A 15308-nucleotide genomic window follows, 5' to 3' on the forward strand; every position below is an offset into this window, starting at 1 on the left:
TATTCGGGGCCTTTTGTGGTTCCATACAAATTTTAGGATAGTTTGTTCTAGTTTTGAGAAGAATGCTCGTGCAATTTTGATTGGAATTGCATTGAATGTGTAGATTGCTTTGGGTAGTAATGACATTTTAACTATATTTATTCTTCCAATCCCTGAGCATGGAATGTTTTTCCATTTCTTTGTGTCTTCTTCAATTTCCTTCATAAGTTTATTATAGTTTTCATCATACAGATCTCTTGTATCCTTGGTTAGTTTATTCCTAGGTATTCTATGGTTTTTTGTGCAATTGTGAATGGGATCAGCTTCTTGAATTCTGTTTCTGTTGCTTCATTGTTGGTGTATAAAAATGCAACCGATTTCTGCATGTTGATTTTGTACCCTGAAACTTTGCTAAATCCTTGGATCAGTTCTAGTAGGCTTCTGGTGGAGTCTGTCGGGTTTTCTATATAAAGTATCATGTCGTCTGCGAAAAGTGAGAGTTTGACTTCTTTGCCGATTTTGATGCCTTTGATTTCCTTTTGTTGTCTGATGGCTGATGCTAGGACTTCCAGCACTATGTTAAACAACAGTGGTGAGAGTGGACATCCCTGTCGTGTTCCTGATCTCAGGGGGAAAGTTCTCAGTTTTTCCCCATTGAGGATGATGTTAGCTGAGGGTTTCTCATAGATGACTTTTATGATGTTTAAATAAGTTCCTGCTATCCCGACTTCTCGAGGGTCTTTATTAAGAAGGGATGTTGTATTTTGTCAAATGCTTTTTCTGCATCTATTGACAGGATCATATGGTTTTTATCTTTTCTTTTGTTGATGTAATGTATCACATTGATTTGTGAATATTGAACCAGCCCTGTAACCCAGGAATGAATCCCACTTGATCTTGGTGGATGATTCTTTTTATGTGCTGTTGAATTCGATTTGCAAGTATCTTGTTGAGGATTTTTGCATCTGTATTCATCAAGGATATTGGCCTGTAGTTCTCCATTTTTGCTGGGTCTCTGTCTGGCTTGGGAATCAAAGTGATGCTGGCTTCATAAAATGAGTCTGGAAGTTTTCCTTTGATTTCTATTTTTTGGAATAGTTTGAGAAGAATGGATATTCTGTTTTAAATGTCTGGTAGAATTCCCCAGGGAAGCCATCTGGCCCAGGGCTCTTATTTGTTGGGAGATTTTTGATAACTGATTCGATTTCCTCACTTGATCTAGGTCTGTTCAGGTTGTTTATCTCTTCCGGTATGAATTTTGGTAGTGATTGTGTGTTTAGGATTTTGTCCATTTTTTCTAAGTTGTCCAGTTTGTTGGCATATTTTTTCATAGTATTCCCTGATAGTTCCTCGTATTTCTGAGGGGTTGGTTGTAATCATTCCATTTTCATTCATGATTTTGTCTATTTGAGTGCTCTCTCTTTTCTTTTTGAGAAGCCTGGCTAGAGGTTTGTCAATTTTGTTTATTTTTTCAAAAAACCAACTCTTGGTTTCATTGATCTGTTCAACTGTTTCTTTGGTTTATATATTGTTTATTTCTGCCCTGATTTTTATTATTTCTCTTCTACTAATGGGTTTGGGATGCTCTTGTTACTATCCCTCTAGTTACTATAGGTGCACTGTTAGATTTTGCACTTGAGCTTTTTCTAATTTCTTGAAATAGGCCTGCAGTGCAATGTACTTTCCTCTTAGGACTGCTTTCACCGCATCCCATAGAGTTTGGATTGTTGTATTCTCATTTTTATTTGTTTCCATGTATTTTTTAATTTCTTCTCTAATTGGCCTGATTGTCCCATTCGTTCTTTAGTAGGGTGTTCTTTAAACTCCATGTTTTTGGAGGTTTTCCAGACTTCTTCCTGTGATTGATTTCGAGTTTCATAGCATTGTGACCTGAAAGTGTGCATGGTATGACCTCAATTCTTTTATATTTATTGCGAGATGCTTTATGTCCCAGTATGTGATCTATCTTGGAGAACGTGCCATGCGCACTTGAGAAGAAAGTGAATTCCAAGGCCTCAGCATGTAGAGTGCTAAATAGATCTGTCAAATCCATCTGGTGCAATGTGTCATTTAAGTCCATTGTGTCTTTGTTGATTTTCTGTCTAGTTGATCTGTCCATTGCTGTAAGTAGAGTATTAAAGTCCCCTGCTATATTAGCATGTTCTTATCGATAAGAGTGTTTCTGTTTGTGATTAATTGTTCTTTGTATTTAGGTGCTCCTATATTTGGTGCGTAGACATTTATAATTGTTAGCTCTTCTTGATGGATAGACCTTGTAATTATTATATAATGCCCTTCTTCATCCCTTGTTACTGTCTTTATTTTAAAGTCCAGTTTGTCTGATATATGTATAGTTACTCCAGCTTTTTTTTTTTTTTATGATAGATATTTCTCCATCCCCTTACTTTCAATCTGTAGGTGTCTTCCAGTCTAAAATGGGTTTCTTGTAGACAGCAAATAGATGAATTTTGTTTTTTATCCATTCTGCTACCCTATGTCTTTTGATTGGGGCATTTAGTCCATTTACATTCAGTGTTATTATTGAAATATATGGGTTTAGAGTCATTGTGTCGTTTGTGGGATTCATGCTTGTGGTGGTGTCTCTAGCACTGTGCGTTCCTTGCAACATTTCCCTCAGAGGGTCTCCCTCAGGATTTCTTGTAGGGCTGGTTTAGTGGTGACAAATTCTTTCAATTTTTGTTTATTTGGAATGACTTTTATCTCTCCTTCTATTCTGAATGACAGGCTTGCTGGACAGAGGATTCTTGGCTGCATATTTTTTCTGTTCATCACAATGAAGATCTCCTGCCATTCCTTTCTGGCCTGCCAAGTTTCATTAGATAGGTCTGTCACCACTCCCTTTGTATGTTAGGGCCCTTTTCTCCCGAGCTGCTTTCAAAATTCTGTCTTTACATTTTGCCAGTTCCACTATGATATGTCATGCAGAAGATCGATTCAAGTTATGTCTGAGGGGAGTTTTCTGTGTTTCTTGAATTTCAACATCTACTTCCCTCCCCAGTTTGGGGTAAGTTCTCTGCTATATATTGTTCCAGGACTCCTTCAGCATCTTTCCTTCTCTCTTCCTCTTCTGGCATTCCTATGATACAGATATTGTTCCATTTGATTGTATTGCTGAGCTCTCGAACTCTTCTTTCATGTTCCTGAATCAGTTTATCTCTGTTTTTCTCAGTTTCTTCTTTTTCTATAATTGTGTCTTCTAAATAACTTATTCTCCTTTCCACCTCTTCAATCTGTGCATTGGACACCTTCAGTTTATTATGTATCTCATTTATCGCATTTTTAAATTCATCGTAACTATTTTTAAGCTCCATAGTGTTTGTAACCAATGTTTCTCTGATGTCCTCCATGCTTTTTCAAGCCCAGTGATTAATTTTATGATTATTGTTCTAAATTCTTGCTCAGTTATGTTGCTTATATCTACTTCGAGCAGTTCTTTAGCTGTCAATTCTTCCTGGAATTTCTTTGCAGGAGAGTTCTTTCATTCATCATTTTGGTTAGCTTTCTATCTCTTGTTAGTTTTAGAAGCTTGTTATGCACTCTGCACCTGTGAGTGCCGCACCAAAGAAAGCTCTTTGACTGTCCATGGCCTGTCTGTTCAGAAAGTGTTCTTTGAATGGTATATCTTGGTCTCTCTTGTTGAGACCTTGGTTATTTTATTTTCCTACTCGTAGTGGTATTTGGGACTCTCCACCATGTGTACTTTGGCTTGTTTCTTGAGGTAGCCCTGGAAAAGAAAACAGACAAACACACAGGGAACAAAGGCACACAAACACACAGACAAATCCAACAAACACACAAACTGAAAGGGAAAACGAAAAAGTAAGTAGAAAAGAGGGAGGAGGGAAGGCAAATAATAAAAAATAAAAATACATAAAAAAGAAAAGAAGAAAAGGAAAAAAGAAGAAACTCAATAGACAAAGAACAGTTTAAAGCATGTAACCAGATTTCCCACCTACAATTAAATAGCCAGGTGTATGCAGAGCTGGTTGAAGAGCATAAAGGAGAGAAATGACAGGACGGGGATGAGGTGAAATTGGAAATGAAATGAGCAGGCAGAAGGAATAAGAAGCTTTTTTCAAAGAGCGAAAGAGTGAAATATGGTTTAAGAGGTGAAAGAAATGACGATGGTGTTATCCAGGAAAACTATATTGTCTGATTACTCCAGAGAGAAAGAGATGAAAAGGTAGGTAGGTGTAGAATTTACATCTAGAGAATGGATTAAATTTGACTGTTTAAGTAAGCCAGTGACCAGAATTGGTCTTGCCTGGCTCCAGTAAGAAAAAAAAAAAAAAAAAAGGTGGGAGGGGAGGAGGGCAGCTCTCTAGCAGTGATGGGCGTGGTTTGATCCAATGCACCCCATGGGAGTCCTGCCTTGGTGGTTGTGGGGAGAAGAGTGGCGGCGCTCCAGTCCCTTCTTGAACCAAGGGCTGCACCTCACTTTTTTGGGTGTGTAAACTCCCCATGACAGGGGCGCAGCCAAGACGGGCCGTGCTCTATATCCCAGGCCAGGCCTCGTTTCCAGATCCCAGTCTGAGCACTCCACTGAAATTGCCGGAAACACAAACTCGCAGGCGATCCCCTCAGGGCAGTCTCAAGCCTTTTGCCTACCCCCAGGGGATTGAGCCAGAAGCCACTGCTCCCGTCTCCTCCAGGTCTGTTTGGCAAGCGTGGAGCAGTTTCACCCCGGGGGGTTGCCTGGATGAGTGCGTCCAGCCTAGGGTCAGCTGGATAGAAGGAAACCAGGTCCCTCTGTGTCCCGAGTGGAGGTTTTTCTGTTCCCCAGCTACAGGGACAGTGTCTTGAGCAGTTTCGGCCACTCTCTTTCCCCTCTAAGCTCTCCCCAGAGTGGGAATCACCCCCATCCCTCTGTGTCTCTGGTCCCGGCCCAATTTTATCTTTCCCCAGTTCGCACTCACGCTAGAAGGTTTTCTCAGCAGTCTCTGTCTCTTTTTCCTCCCAAACTCCTGGATTCTGTAAGGGTTCCTGTGGCTTCAGGCCTTCTCCGTGCGAGATATGGGTGTGAGTGCAATGTAGGAGTTCCCTACTTCTCTGCCATCTTGCCCCCGCCCCCGTAAGTGTATTTTTTAGTTTCATCATCTATTTCACCAATTCCCCCACCCATCTCCCCTCTGGTAACCATCAGTTTGCTCTCTATAATTAAGAGCGCAATTCTTGGTTTGCCTCTCTGTCTCTTTTTTTTTCTTTGCTTGTTTCTTTTGTTTTTTATATTCCACATATGAGTGAAATCATATCCTATTTGTCTGACTTATTTCACTTAGCAGTATACTCTCTCACTCCCTCAATGTCACTGCAAATGGCAAAATTTCATTCTTTTATGATACGTGTGTGTGTGTATGTGTGTGTATGTGTGTGTATACTCCACATCTTCTTTATCCATTCGACTATCAATGGACACTTGGGTTGCTCCCATAATTTGTAAATGGTGCTGCAATAAACATAGAAGTTCATGTATCACTTTGAGTTAGTATTTTTGTATTTTGGGGATAGATTCTCAGTAGTGCAATTACTGGATTGTAGAGTAGTTCGATTTATAACTTTCTGAGGAACCTCCATACGGTTTTCCACAGTGGCTGCACCAGTTGGCATTCCCACCAACTGTAAGAGGGCTCGTTTTTCTCCACATCCTTGCCAACACCTGCTTCTTGTGTTGTTGGTTTTAGCCATTCTGAGAGGTATGAGGTGATATCTCCTTGTAGTTTTGATTTGCATTTCCCTGATGGTGACTGATGTTGAGCATCTTTCCATGTGTCCATTGGCCATATGTATGTCCTCTCTGGAGAAATGCCTATTCATGTCTTCTTCCCATTTTAAAATTGGATTCTTTGCCTTTTGGGTATTGAGTTGTATCAGTTTTTTATTTATTTTGGATACTCTTTATCAGATATGTTATTTGCAAATAACTTCTCCCATTCTGTAGGTTGTCTTTTAGTTTTGTTTATTTCCTTCATTGTGCAGAAGATTTTGTATTTTTATATAGTTCCAACAGTTTAGTTTTGTTTTTATTTCCCTCACCTCAGGAGATAAATTTCTATGGCCAATATCATAGAAATGACTACCTATGTTCTCTTCTAGGACTTTTATAGTTTCAGGTCTTATATTTAGGACTTAATCCATTTTGAATTTATTTTTGTGTATGGTATAAGAAAGTGGTCAAGTTTCATTCCTTTGCATGTAGCTATCCAGTTTTCTCAACACCATTTGTTGAAAAGACAGGTCTTTTTCTATTGGATATTCCTTCCTGCTTTGTTGAAGATTTGTTGGTCATACATTTGTGTGTCCATTTCTGGGTTCTCTATTCTATTCCATTGATCCACGTGTCTGTTCTTATGCCAGTACCATACTGTCTTGATGGTTACAGCTTTGGATACAGCTTAAAGTCTGGAATTATGATGCCTCCAGCTTTGGTTTTCTTTTTCAGGATTGCTTTGCCTATTTGGGATCTTTTCTAGTTTCATATAAATTTTAGGGTTGTTTGTTCTAACTCTATGAAGAATGCTGGTGTTATTTTGATAGGTATTGCATTGAATATGTAGACTGCTTTGGGTAGTATTGACATTTTAACAGTATTCTTCCAATTCATGAGCTTGGACTGTTTTCCCTTTTTTTTTTTTTTTTTTTTTGTAGGTTTTCATAAGCTTTCTACAGTTTTCGGTTTATAGATTTTTTTACTTCGTTGGTTAGGTTTGTTCCTAGATATTTTATTGTTTTTTGGTGCAATTGTAAAGGGAATCGATTCCTTGATTTCTCTTTCTGCTGCTTCATTATTCGTGTATAGAAATCCAACTGATTTCTCTGCATTGATTTTATATCCTGTGACTTTGCTGAATTCATGGGCCAGGTCTAGCAGTTTTTTTTTCGTGCAGTCTTTTAGGTTTTCCACATAGAGTATCATGTTCTCTGTGGATAGTGAAAGTTTGAGTTCCTCCTTGCTGATTTGGATGCCTTTTATTTCTTTGTTGTCTGATTACTGAGGCTAGGACTTCCAACAGTATGTTGAATAACAGTGGTGAGGGTGGAGATCCTTGTATTCCTGAATGCAGGGGGAAAGCTCTCAGTTTTTCCCCATTGAGGATGATATTAGCAGTGGGTCTTTTGTATATGGCCTTTATAATCCTGAGGTGTGATCCTTCTATCCCTACTTTCTTGAGGGTTTTTTATCAGGAAAGGATGCTGTATTTTGTCAAATCTTTTCCCTCATCTATTGAGAGGATCATGTGATTCTGACCCTTTCTTTTATTAATTTAATTAATAAAATCAATTTTATTAATATGATGTATCACGCAGAAATGCTGATGCATAGGAGCACATGTACCCCAATGTTCATAGCAGCACTCTCCACAATAGCTAAAACATGGAAAGAGCCTAAGTGTCCATCAACAGATGAATGGATCAAGAAGATGTGGTTTATCTATACCATGGAATACTCCATGGCAATGAGAAACAATGAAATCTGGCCATGTGTAGCAACATGGATGGACCTTGAGGGTGTTATGCTGAGCGAAATAAGTCAGGCAGAGAAGGACAAATATCTTATGTTTGCACGTAGAGGAGGATTAGGAGGAACTTGATGGAGGACCAAGGGGGAGAAGAAGGGGGGAAATGGTGGGGGAAAGGGAGAGAGGCAAACCATGAGAGACTCTTGAATGCTGACAAAAACTGAGGACTGATGGATGAGGGGGGGAGAGGGGGAGGGGCATGGAGGAGGGCACTTTGGGGATGAGCACTGAGTGTTATGTGGAAACTAATTTGACAATAAACTATTTGTAAAAAAAAAAAATAAATAAAATAAAATAAAATCTTAAGTCTAAAAAAAAAAAAATATATGATGTATCACGTTGATTTGTGGATATTGAACCAGCCCTGCATCCCAGGAATAAATCCTACTTGATCCTGGTGAATAATTCTTTTAATGTCAGATCTAGGTTGCTAGTATCTTGTTGAGAATTTTTGCACATGATCATTACTTTAAATTCTGTATCAGGCATATTCCTTATTTCTCTTTTGCTTAGATCAGTTGTAATTTTGTCTTGTTCTTTCATTTGGGAGATATTTCTCTGTCTCCTCATTTTGTCTACCTCTCTGTGTAAGTTTCTTTGAGTTAGGAAGGTCAGATACATCTTCTGCTCTTTAGAAGACATGTGAATAGGACGTGTAGTGACCTCCAGTGCAATGTCCCTTGTTCATCAGAACCTATTCTTCAAAGGAGTCTCCTATGTGCATTGCTTGCGTCCTGGTATTGAGTCTGAATCGCTTTTCCTTTCACACCAGACATCTGCACTGACTCTTTGCCTGTTGTGGATTGTGCTTGCTCTCTGTGATGCTAGTGAGCTGCAGGCAGGCTGGCTTTGAGGGATGTGACAGCAGAAGGGCTCAGGTGCTGTGTGGCTGTGTTAGCAAAATTTGCACTGAGCCACTAGTCCAGCTCTATCCCTCACAGCCCAGTGGCCACTGGGGGCATGACATGCAGCAGCTGTAGCGGCCAGTGGCTTGCAGCATCTTCTCATGCAGTGGCTGGGTACAGCATCTACGCTCCTAGTGTCTGTGTGCACAATGGCTGGGCAAGAAGTGCAGCAACTGGGGTGTGCAACATCTCTGTATTCAGTAGCTGGGTAGGGTGTGTGGGCTTTAGCAAGATTTGCACTGAGCCCAGGGCCAAGGCCAGCAGGCTTGGAGTCCTCGGGAGAACTTCTGGGCAGGCACACTGCTAGGTTGAGTAGCAAGTGCTTTGCTGTGCATTGCTGCCTCCCACACATGGCTCTGTGTTTATGCTGAGGGGTGGGGGAGGAAAATGTCACCTGCCAGCTCCTTTGTTCCCCTTCCCCCAACATGTTCCAAAATCAGTATAAACAGATCAACTTCCCATTGTGTAAGCCTTTGCTTCTATGTTGCTCTCCTTGGACTACTGTTTCTTTAAGGGTGGAGACTGGCTATCACTCACCCTCTTGGCTTGCCCAGTGCGGAGTCAGCTGACTTTTTTTCCTAAAGATTTTTAAAAAATGTTTTTATTATTTATTTTTGAGAGGGAGAGACAGAGTGTGAGTGGGGGGAGAGGACAGAGAGAGAGAGAGAGAGAGAGAGAGAGAGAGAGGGAGACACAGGATCCAAAGCAGGCTCCAGGCTCTGAGATGTCACCACAGAGCCTGATTTGGGGTGTGAACCCATAGACCTTGAGATTATGACCTGAGGTGAAGTCAGACACTCAACTACTGAGCCACCCAGGCACCCCTAAGTCAGCTGACTTTTAAAGTTATGGTCTCCAAGTCCTCCGAATGCAGGGAATTCAGTCCCTTCAGGCCAGACGTGGGGATTTATTTTCCCCCATGGGCTCCCTGGTGCTTTCCCCTCACCTTGACTGCAGCTCCCTCCCTCCAGCAGGCAGGTCCTAACCACTATCTCTGCCCTTCCTAACCTTTCCAATGCAGCTTCTTCTCTACATTTAGTGTGGAGTTTGTTCTGCCAGACTTCGGATCACTCTCCAGTTTATTTACTTGGATGTGAGTGATAAATCTTGCATTAAAGGTGGGATGAGGTGAGCTTAGGGTTCTCTTCCACCACCTTCCCAAGCCTCTCCAGCATGATACCAATTTTGTTTTATTTTCTCAAGATTGCTTTGGCTATTCAGTGTCTTGTGTTTCTATACAAATTTTAGGATTGTTTGTTCTAGTTCTGTGAAAAATGCTGTCGGTATTTTGATAGGGATTGCTTTAAATCTGTAGATTGCCTTGGGTAGTATGAACATTTTAACACTATTTGGTCTTCCAGTGCATAAGAAATGCTAGTGATTTTTTTATATTAATTTTGTTTCCTACAACTTTATTGAATTCATTGATTAGATCTAACAGTTTTTTAGTAATAGTAGTTTTTATATATTTTGTCTATGTAAAATCATCTGTAAATAGAGACAATTTTACTTCTTCCTTTGTATTTCTGATATCTTTTATTTCTTACCTCATTACTCTGGATAGAACTTCAAATGCTATGTTGAATAGACGTGGTGAGAGTAGTCCTCTTTGTTCTTTTTCTTTTTTTAAAATTTTTAATGTTTTATTTATTTCTGAGAGAGAGAGAGGGAGGGAGGAAGAGGGAGAGGGAGAGAGATAGGCAGCATGAGCAGGGGAGGGTTAAGGAGGGAGACACAGAATCTGAAGTAGGCTCCAGGCTCTGAGGTAGCTGTCAGCACAGAGCCCAATGCGGGGCTTGAACCCATGACCGTGAGATCATGACCTGAGCTGAAGTTGGACGCTTAACTGACTGAGCCACCCAGGCGCCCCAGTCATCTTTGTTTTTGTTCTTAGAGGAAAAGCTTTCAGCTTTTCACTATTGAATATGATGTGATCTTTGTAATGTTGAAATATGTTCCTTCTATACCTAGTTTGTTAGGAGTTATTATGAACAAATGATGAATTTTGTCAAAAGCTTTGTGTTATCTATTGATATAGTCATTTTTTAAATTCTATTAATGTGATGTATCACATGTAGTGATTTGTGTATGTTGAACCATCATTGCACCCAGAGATAAATCCCACCAGATCCTGGTGAATGACCCTTTTAATGTGCTGCTGAATTCAGCTTGCTAGTATGTTCTTGAGAATTTTTACATCTTATTCATCAGGGACATTGGCCTGTACTTTTCTTTCCTTATAATGTCCTTTTCTGATTTTGGTATCAGAGTAATCCTGACCTTGCAAAATGAGTTTTGAAGTCTTCCATCTTCCTTGATGTTTTTGGGAAGATTTGCGAATGATTGGCATTAATTCTTGGTGAAATGTTTGATAAAATATACCATTGAAGCTGTCTGGCCTGGAGCTTTTCTTAGGTGGGAGATTTTTGATTACTGATTTAATTACATTACTAGAAATTGTTCTGTTCAGACTTCTTTTTCTTCATTTTGAGAGAGACACAGAGTGCACGTGGGGGAAGGACAGAGAGAGAGGGGGACATAGGATCCAAGGCAGGCACCACACTGACAGCAGAGAGCCTGACTCAGGGATTGAACTCATGAACCCCAAGATCATGACCTGAGTAGAAGTCAGATGTTTTACTGAACCACTCAAGTGCCCCTCGTCTGTTCGTATTTTCTATTTCTTCCTGATTCATTCTTGGTAGGTTGCATGTTTCTAGGAATTTTTTCATTTATTCAAGGTATTCCAGTTTGTTGGCATGTAATTTTTCTTAGTTGCCTCTTACGATCTTTGCATTTCTGTGGATTCAGTTGTAATGTCTCCCTTTTCATTTATAACTTTGTTAGTTTAGGTCCTTTCTTTTCCCCTTGGTCAGTTTTGCTAAAAGTTTGTCAACTTTAACAAAACTAAGAGTTGGTTTTATGAAAAGATAATCTTTTGAATTGTTTACTGTTCTTATTTATTTCTGCTCTAATCTTTATTATTTCCTTCCTCTGCTTTGGGCTCAGTTTCTTCTGTTTCTAGTTTTTTAGGGTGTAGAATTGGGTTAGTTGAGATATTTCTTGTTTATTAATGTAGGCATCTACTGCTATGAATCTTCCTCTTAGAACTGCTTTGCTGCATCCCATAAGTTTCAGTATGTTGTTTCCACTTTCATTTGTCCCAAGATATTTTTAATTTCTTCTTTGATCCATGTTGTTAAGAAGAGTGTTATTTAATCTCTGTACATTCATGAATTTTCCAGTTTCTCTTCTTTATGGATGTCTAGTTTCATACCATTATGGACAAAGAAGATACTTGGTATGATTTCAATCTTTCTGAATTTGCTAAGATTTATTGTGTAGTTTAACATATGGTCTATCCTAGAAAATGTCCCATGTGCATTTGAGAAGAATGTGTATTCTGGTATTGTCAGATAGATGTTCTCCATAGATCCATTCTGTCCATTCGGTCTATAGTATTATTTAAATCTGCCATTTTCTTACTGATTTTCTGTTTGGATATCTATCCACTATCGAGAGTGGGTATTGAAGTCCCCAACTAGTAGTGTATTGCCATTCATTTCTCTTATTAGCTCCATTGCCTTTAGTTTGTATGTTTAGGTGTTCTGATGCTAGGTGCAAATATTTACAATTGTTATATTTTCTAGATGGATTAACCCCTTTATATAATCCATTAGATACTGACCTCTTTGCCTCCTTTTACCATTGTAGTTTAATACCTGTTTTGTCTGGAAAGTATAGCTACCTTTTGGATTTTGTTTTGTTTTGTTACCATTTAATTGAAATATCTTTTTCCATCTCTTCACTCAGTCTAGGTGTGTCTTCTAGGCAGCATATAATTAGATTTTGTTTTTTATGCATTCAGCCATCCTGTGTGTTTTGAGGATCTGAATCAGGCATCCCACCAAGTTCGCTGGTCATGGCTTTGCAGATAAACAAAGCCACTGGTTGGGATTACTTCTTGGGCACTGCAGCTAGGAACTCAGTTTTCCAAGCTCTGACTGCCGGTTGTTGCAAGCCCCTCCCTCTTCTCTATCACAACCCGATTCCCAGCGGTCAAGTTCTACAGTTTCCCTTGAAATTCCTGTGGGGGCAAAATTGGAATGAGGACTGCTAAGAAGTGACCCACAACATGGGGTGCTGCTCTCTTTTCCCCCTGGAGGAACTGCAGGGTCTGGCAAGACTTCTTGGCATAGGACTGTACCAGCCTGGAGGAGGGACAATCTGATCAGCATTAGCTGTTCCTCTTACCCTTCTAAAGTGGTCTTTTTTGGTCTCCATAGTAGGGGGTGGGGGGGGGGTGCTTCAGCATCACTGTTGCATTCTAAGTTTCTCTCAGTGGTCTTATCCATCAATGGTTGCTAGTTTTCTTCTTGTGAGGGGGAACAAAAGACAGGAACCTCTGTCTCCATCTTGGTGATGGTATTCCTAACACTTGATTTCTTAAAAAGTCTATCAGAAATTATTTCTATGCCTTCCTCCCTGCTAAAAACCTAAAGACATCTTAAGATACCACATTTTACTTGTACCCCAAGCAGGGAAGGTGAATAAGTGCACTCACTGCATTGGTAGAAAGAAATGAAGGGAAGGAGAAGTGGGTAAGCAGGAGGGTAGGAAGAAAGAGGAAGGGAGGGAGAGAGTAAAGGAGAAAGAGAAGAAGTAAAGAATTATACGCGAGAATCATCTCAGGAATTGGGACTGACAGAAACACTTGGAATAGCAAAGGCAGGACCCCACAGGCAGAAAAAAATTTTGGCCATGGAGTTGTCTTAAGTTCAGTTTATGCTCAGACCATGTAGAAAGTTATACTTAATAAATTTTACTTCTTTATCCTGGCCAGTGCCTTTGCTAGTCTTCTACCTAGCTGTGAATGTTCATGGCCCATTCCAAACCCAAAGAGGGGCTCATAATTCTTTGCCCCCACTTCTCTCCCTGCCCCAAGGATTTATTGGGCCATGATGCTTGGGGTGGAGCTTCAGGCGTACTAAACAAAAGTTACAAGCTGAGTAGTATGGCAAGTTGTCTTATTGGAATCTCTCTTTGCATTTCCTCTCTGGAGACTCTTCATGGAAATTCGTTTTCCCTGGGGCTGCTGTGAAATATTTGACTTCTTAGCCAGTGATTGCAAAGAAACTCTTTTAGTGGCTTTTTGTCTCTGTTTCCATAAAGTGCATCTCCTTACTTTAGGTCCTGCTAGGGTTAGGATTTCACTCCCAGGAACATCAGGTCATAGAAAAAACTAAGAAATGGTTGAAGTCCTACCCTGCTCAAAGCCACTCTGACTGCTGGTACTATACAGGCTAAGAAAACCTCTAAGATCTTTGGGAATCGATCAGCTTAAGTGAATACATGTCTAAGATAGGACAGTGTTTGATGGACATGGTAATCATCTCCCTAACTCACATAGGCAAGATGATAACATAGTTCAAGGGCAGGTTCTGCTATCTCTAGAAAAAGAGTAACCACAACAGGCATTGCTTAGAAACCGCCGCCGCCACCGCAGGATGGATGGCCTCTTCCAAAGATTAGCAGACCAAACTAATCAGGGCAATTAAAACATCATACATAAGTGTCATTGGCTATATTTCTTATTTCCTCAACAAAGGATGTCAATGACATTTTCCAAGTTCTTCTGAGAGATCTCTAATTAGTTGGCTTTATATTCTAAACAAGTAGCCTAGAAACAAGATGGGGAAAAAAATGTACTCTCTCTGAAGTGATTTCTCAGGAGTGTGTGGGAGTAATAAACCTTCCTTTAAAGATCCCTCTCTGATTTCTCTTATTCTATGAGAAAAAAAGGCAACAGATTTTCAGAAGACCCAACTGAAAATATTCCATGTGCATAAATTTATTTTAAATTTTATTGCATCACATTATACAAGCATTAAACATGGCTTCATGTTGATGACTATTTAAATGTGAAAATTTGTCATTCATGTCAGTACCCTTTGGCTATTTACAAGTAAGGAATTTCTATGTACTTTATATATCTCTGTATTTGTATGTACATATGTAAGAATACATGACTATACATATGTACACACAGAAATACATCTATGGCCATACACATAGCTATAGATATGTCATACATAATAATCTCCTCAGAAAGATCTGAAATTAAAAAAAAAAAGAAAAAGTTGTAAACAGGGTCTTGTCTGTATCGTTCGGTGACATGGAGTTAGGACCATATGATAACATTCTAGGAATGTGTGTCCAGGTGTCTGAATACCCTTATTAGCCCAGTGTCTGTAAAATTCACATGGGACAGAATGCAAAAAAGGTAGCAAACAGGCTGAAAAACAGGCCCAGTATACAAGTTCCCCTTGGTTTTAAAAACTTGAGAATGTAACTGCCCATGACGTGCATGCTTGCTGGGTCAAGAATGGTCTATGGATAGAGAGCGATTGTGTGCTGCAATGTGTTTCACAGCAGCATGACTTCCCAGGTCGTCCTTTAAGGGTGCTGACTCCCCAGCTGCTGCCAATGTCTGCGACATGCACTGTGGTTGCATTGTAGTCATTCGATTGAATGTGCTTTTGCACAGCTAGGAGAAGTAAACAGGTTTCAGGTCCTTGGCTTGGAAATGAACTATTCCCTGGAAAGAGGAAAGAAGGCACTGAAACCCTGTGTACACATGATGGCTTAAGAACATGGTGTGCAATGGTTTGTTTGTACTCACCATGAATCGGAGGCATTGAAAAAATCTGTAACCCCAAACTGAGTCAGGTATGGTTTAAAAATTATTGTGCCTGCTTTACAGATGAACAGACTGAGTCAGAAAGACAGTCTGAAGCAAGGAGACATCCTGCCAACTGTTCGAGGAATAAGACAAATACTATTCTTTCAAGCAAAAATTAGAAATGGCCTCTGGGGAGAAAGCAGC

The 15308-nt window shown here is 39.9% G+C and overlaps 2 protein-coding genes across 2 annotated transcripts in view; both read right to left on the minus strand.

The window, feature by feature from the left end:
• The window catches only part of LOC120240750, a 12461-nt gene extending 3687 nt beyond the window's left edge, over positions 1 to 8774 (minus strand). Inside the window, 1 exon segment of the mRNA XM_039245579.1 lies at positions 8457 to 8774. Coding sequence (XP_039101510.1) covers positions 8457 to 8774 — 318 coding nt within the window.
• A 5481-nt stretch (positions 8775 to 14255) lies between these two features.
• Positions 14256 to 15308, minus strand: part of ANO4 (anoctamin 4) — a 240671-nt gene continuing 239618 nt past the window's right edge. The window contains exon 27 of the mRNA XM_039245598.1: positions 14256 to 15020. The gene's annotated coding sequence lies outside the window, so the exon portion shown is untranslated. The remainder of the gene's footprint in view (positions 15021 to 15308) is intronic.

The sequence above is a fragment of the Hyaena hyaena genome, unplaced genomic scaffold (genome assembly GCF_003009895.1).
Source record: "Hyaena hyaena isolate Hyena2069 unplaced genomic scaffold, ASM300989v1 scaffold_261, whole genome shotgun sequence".
Classification (NCBI taxonomy): Eukaryota; Metazoa; Chordata; class Mammalia; order Carnivora; family Hyaenidae; genus Hyaena; species Hyaena hyaena.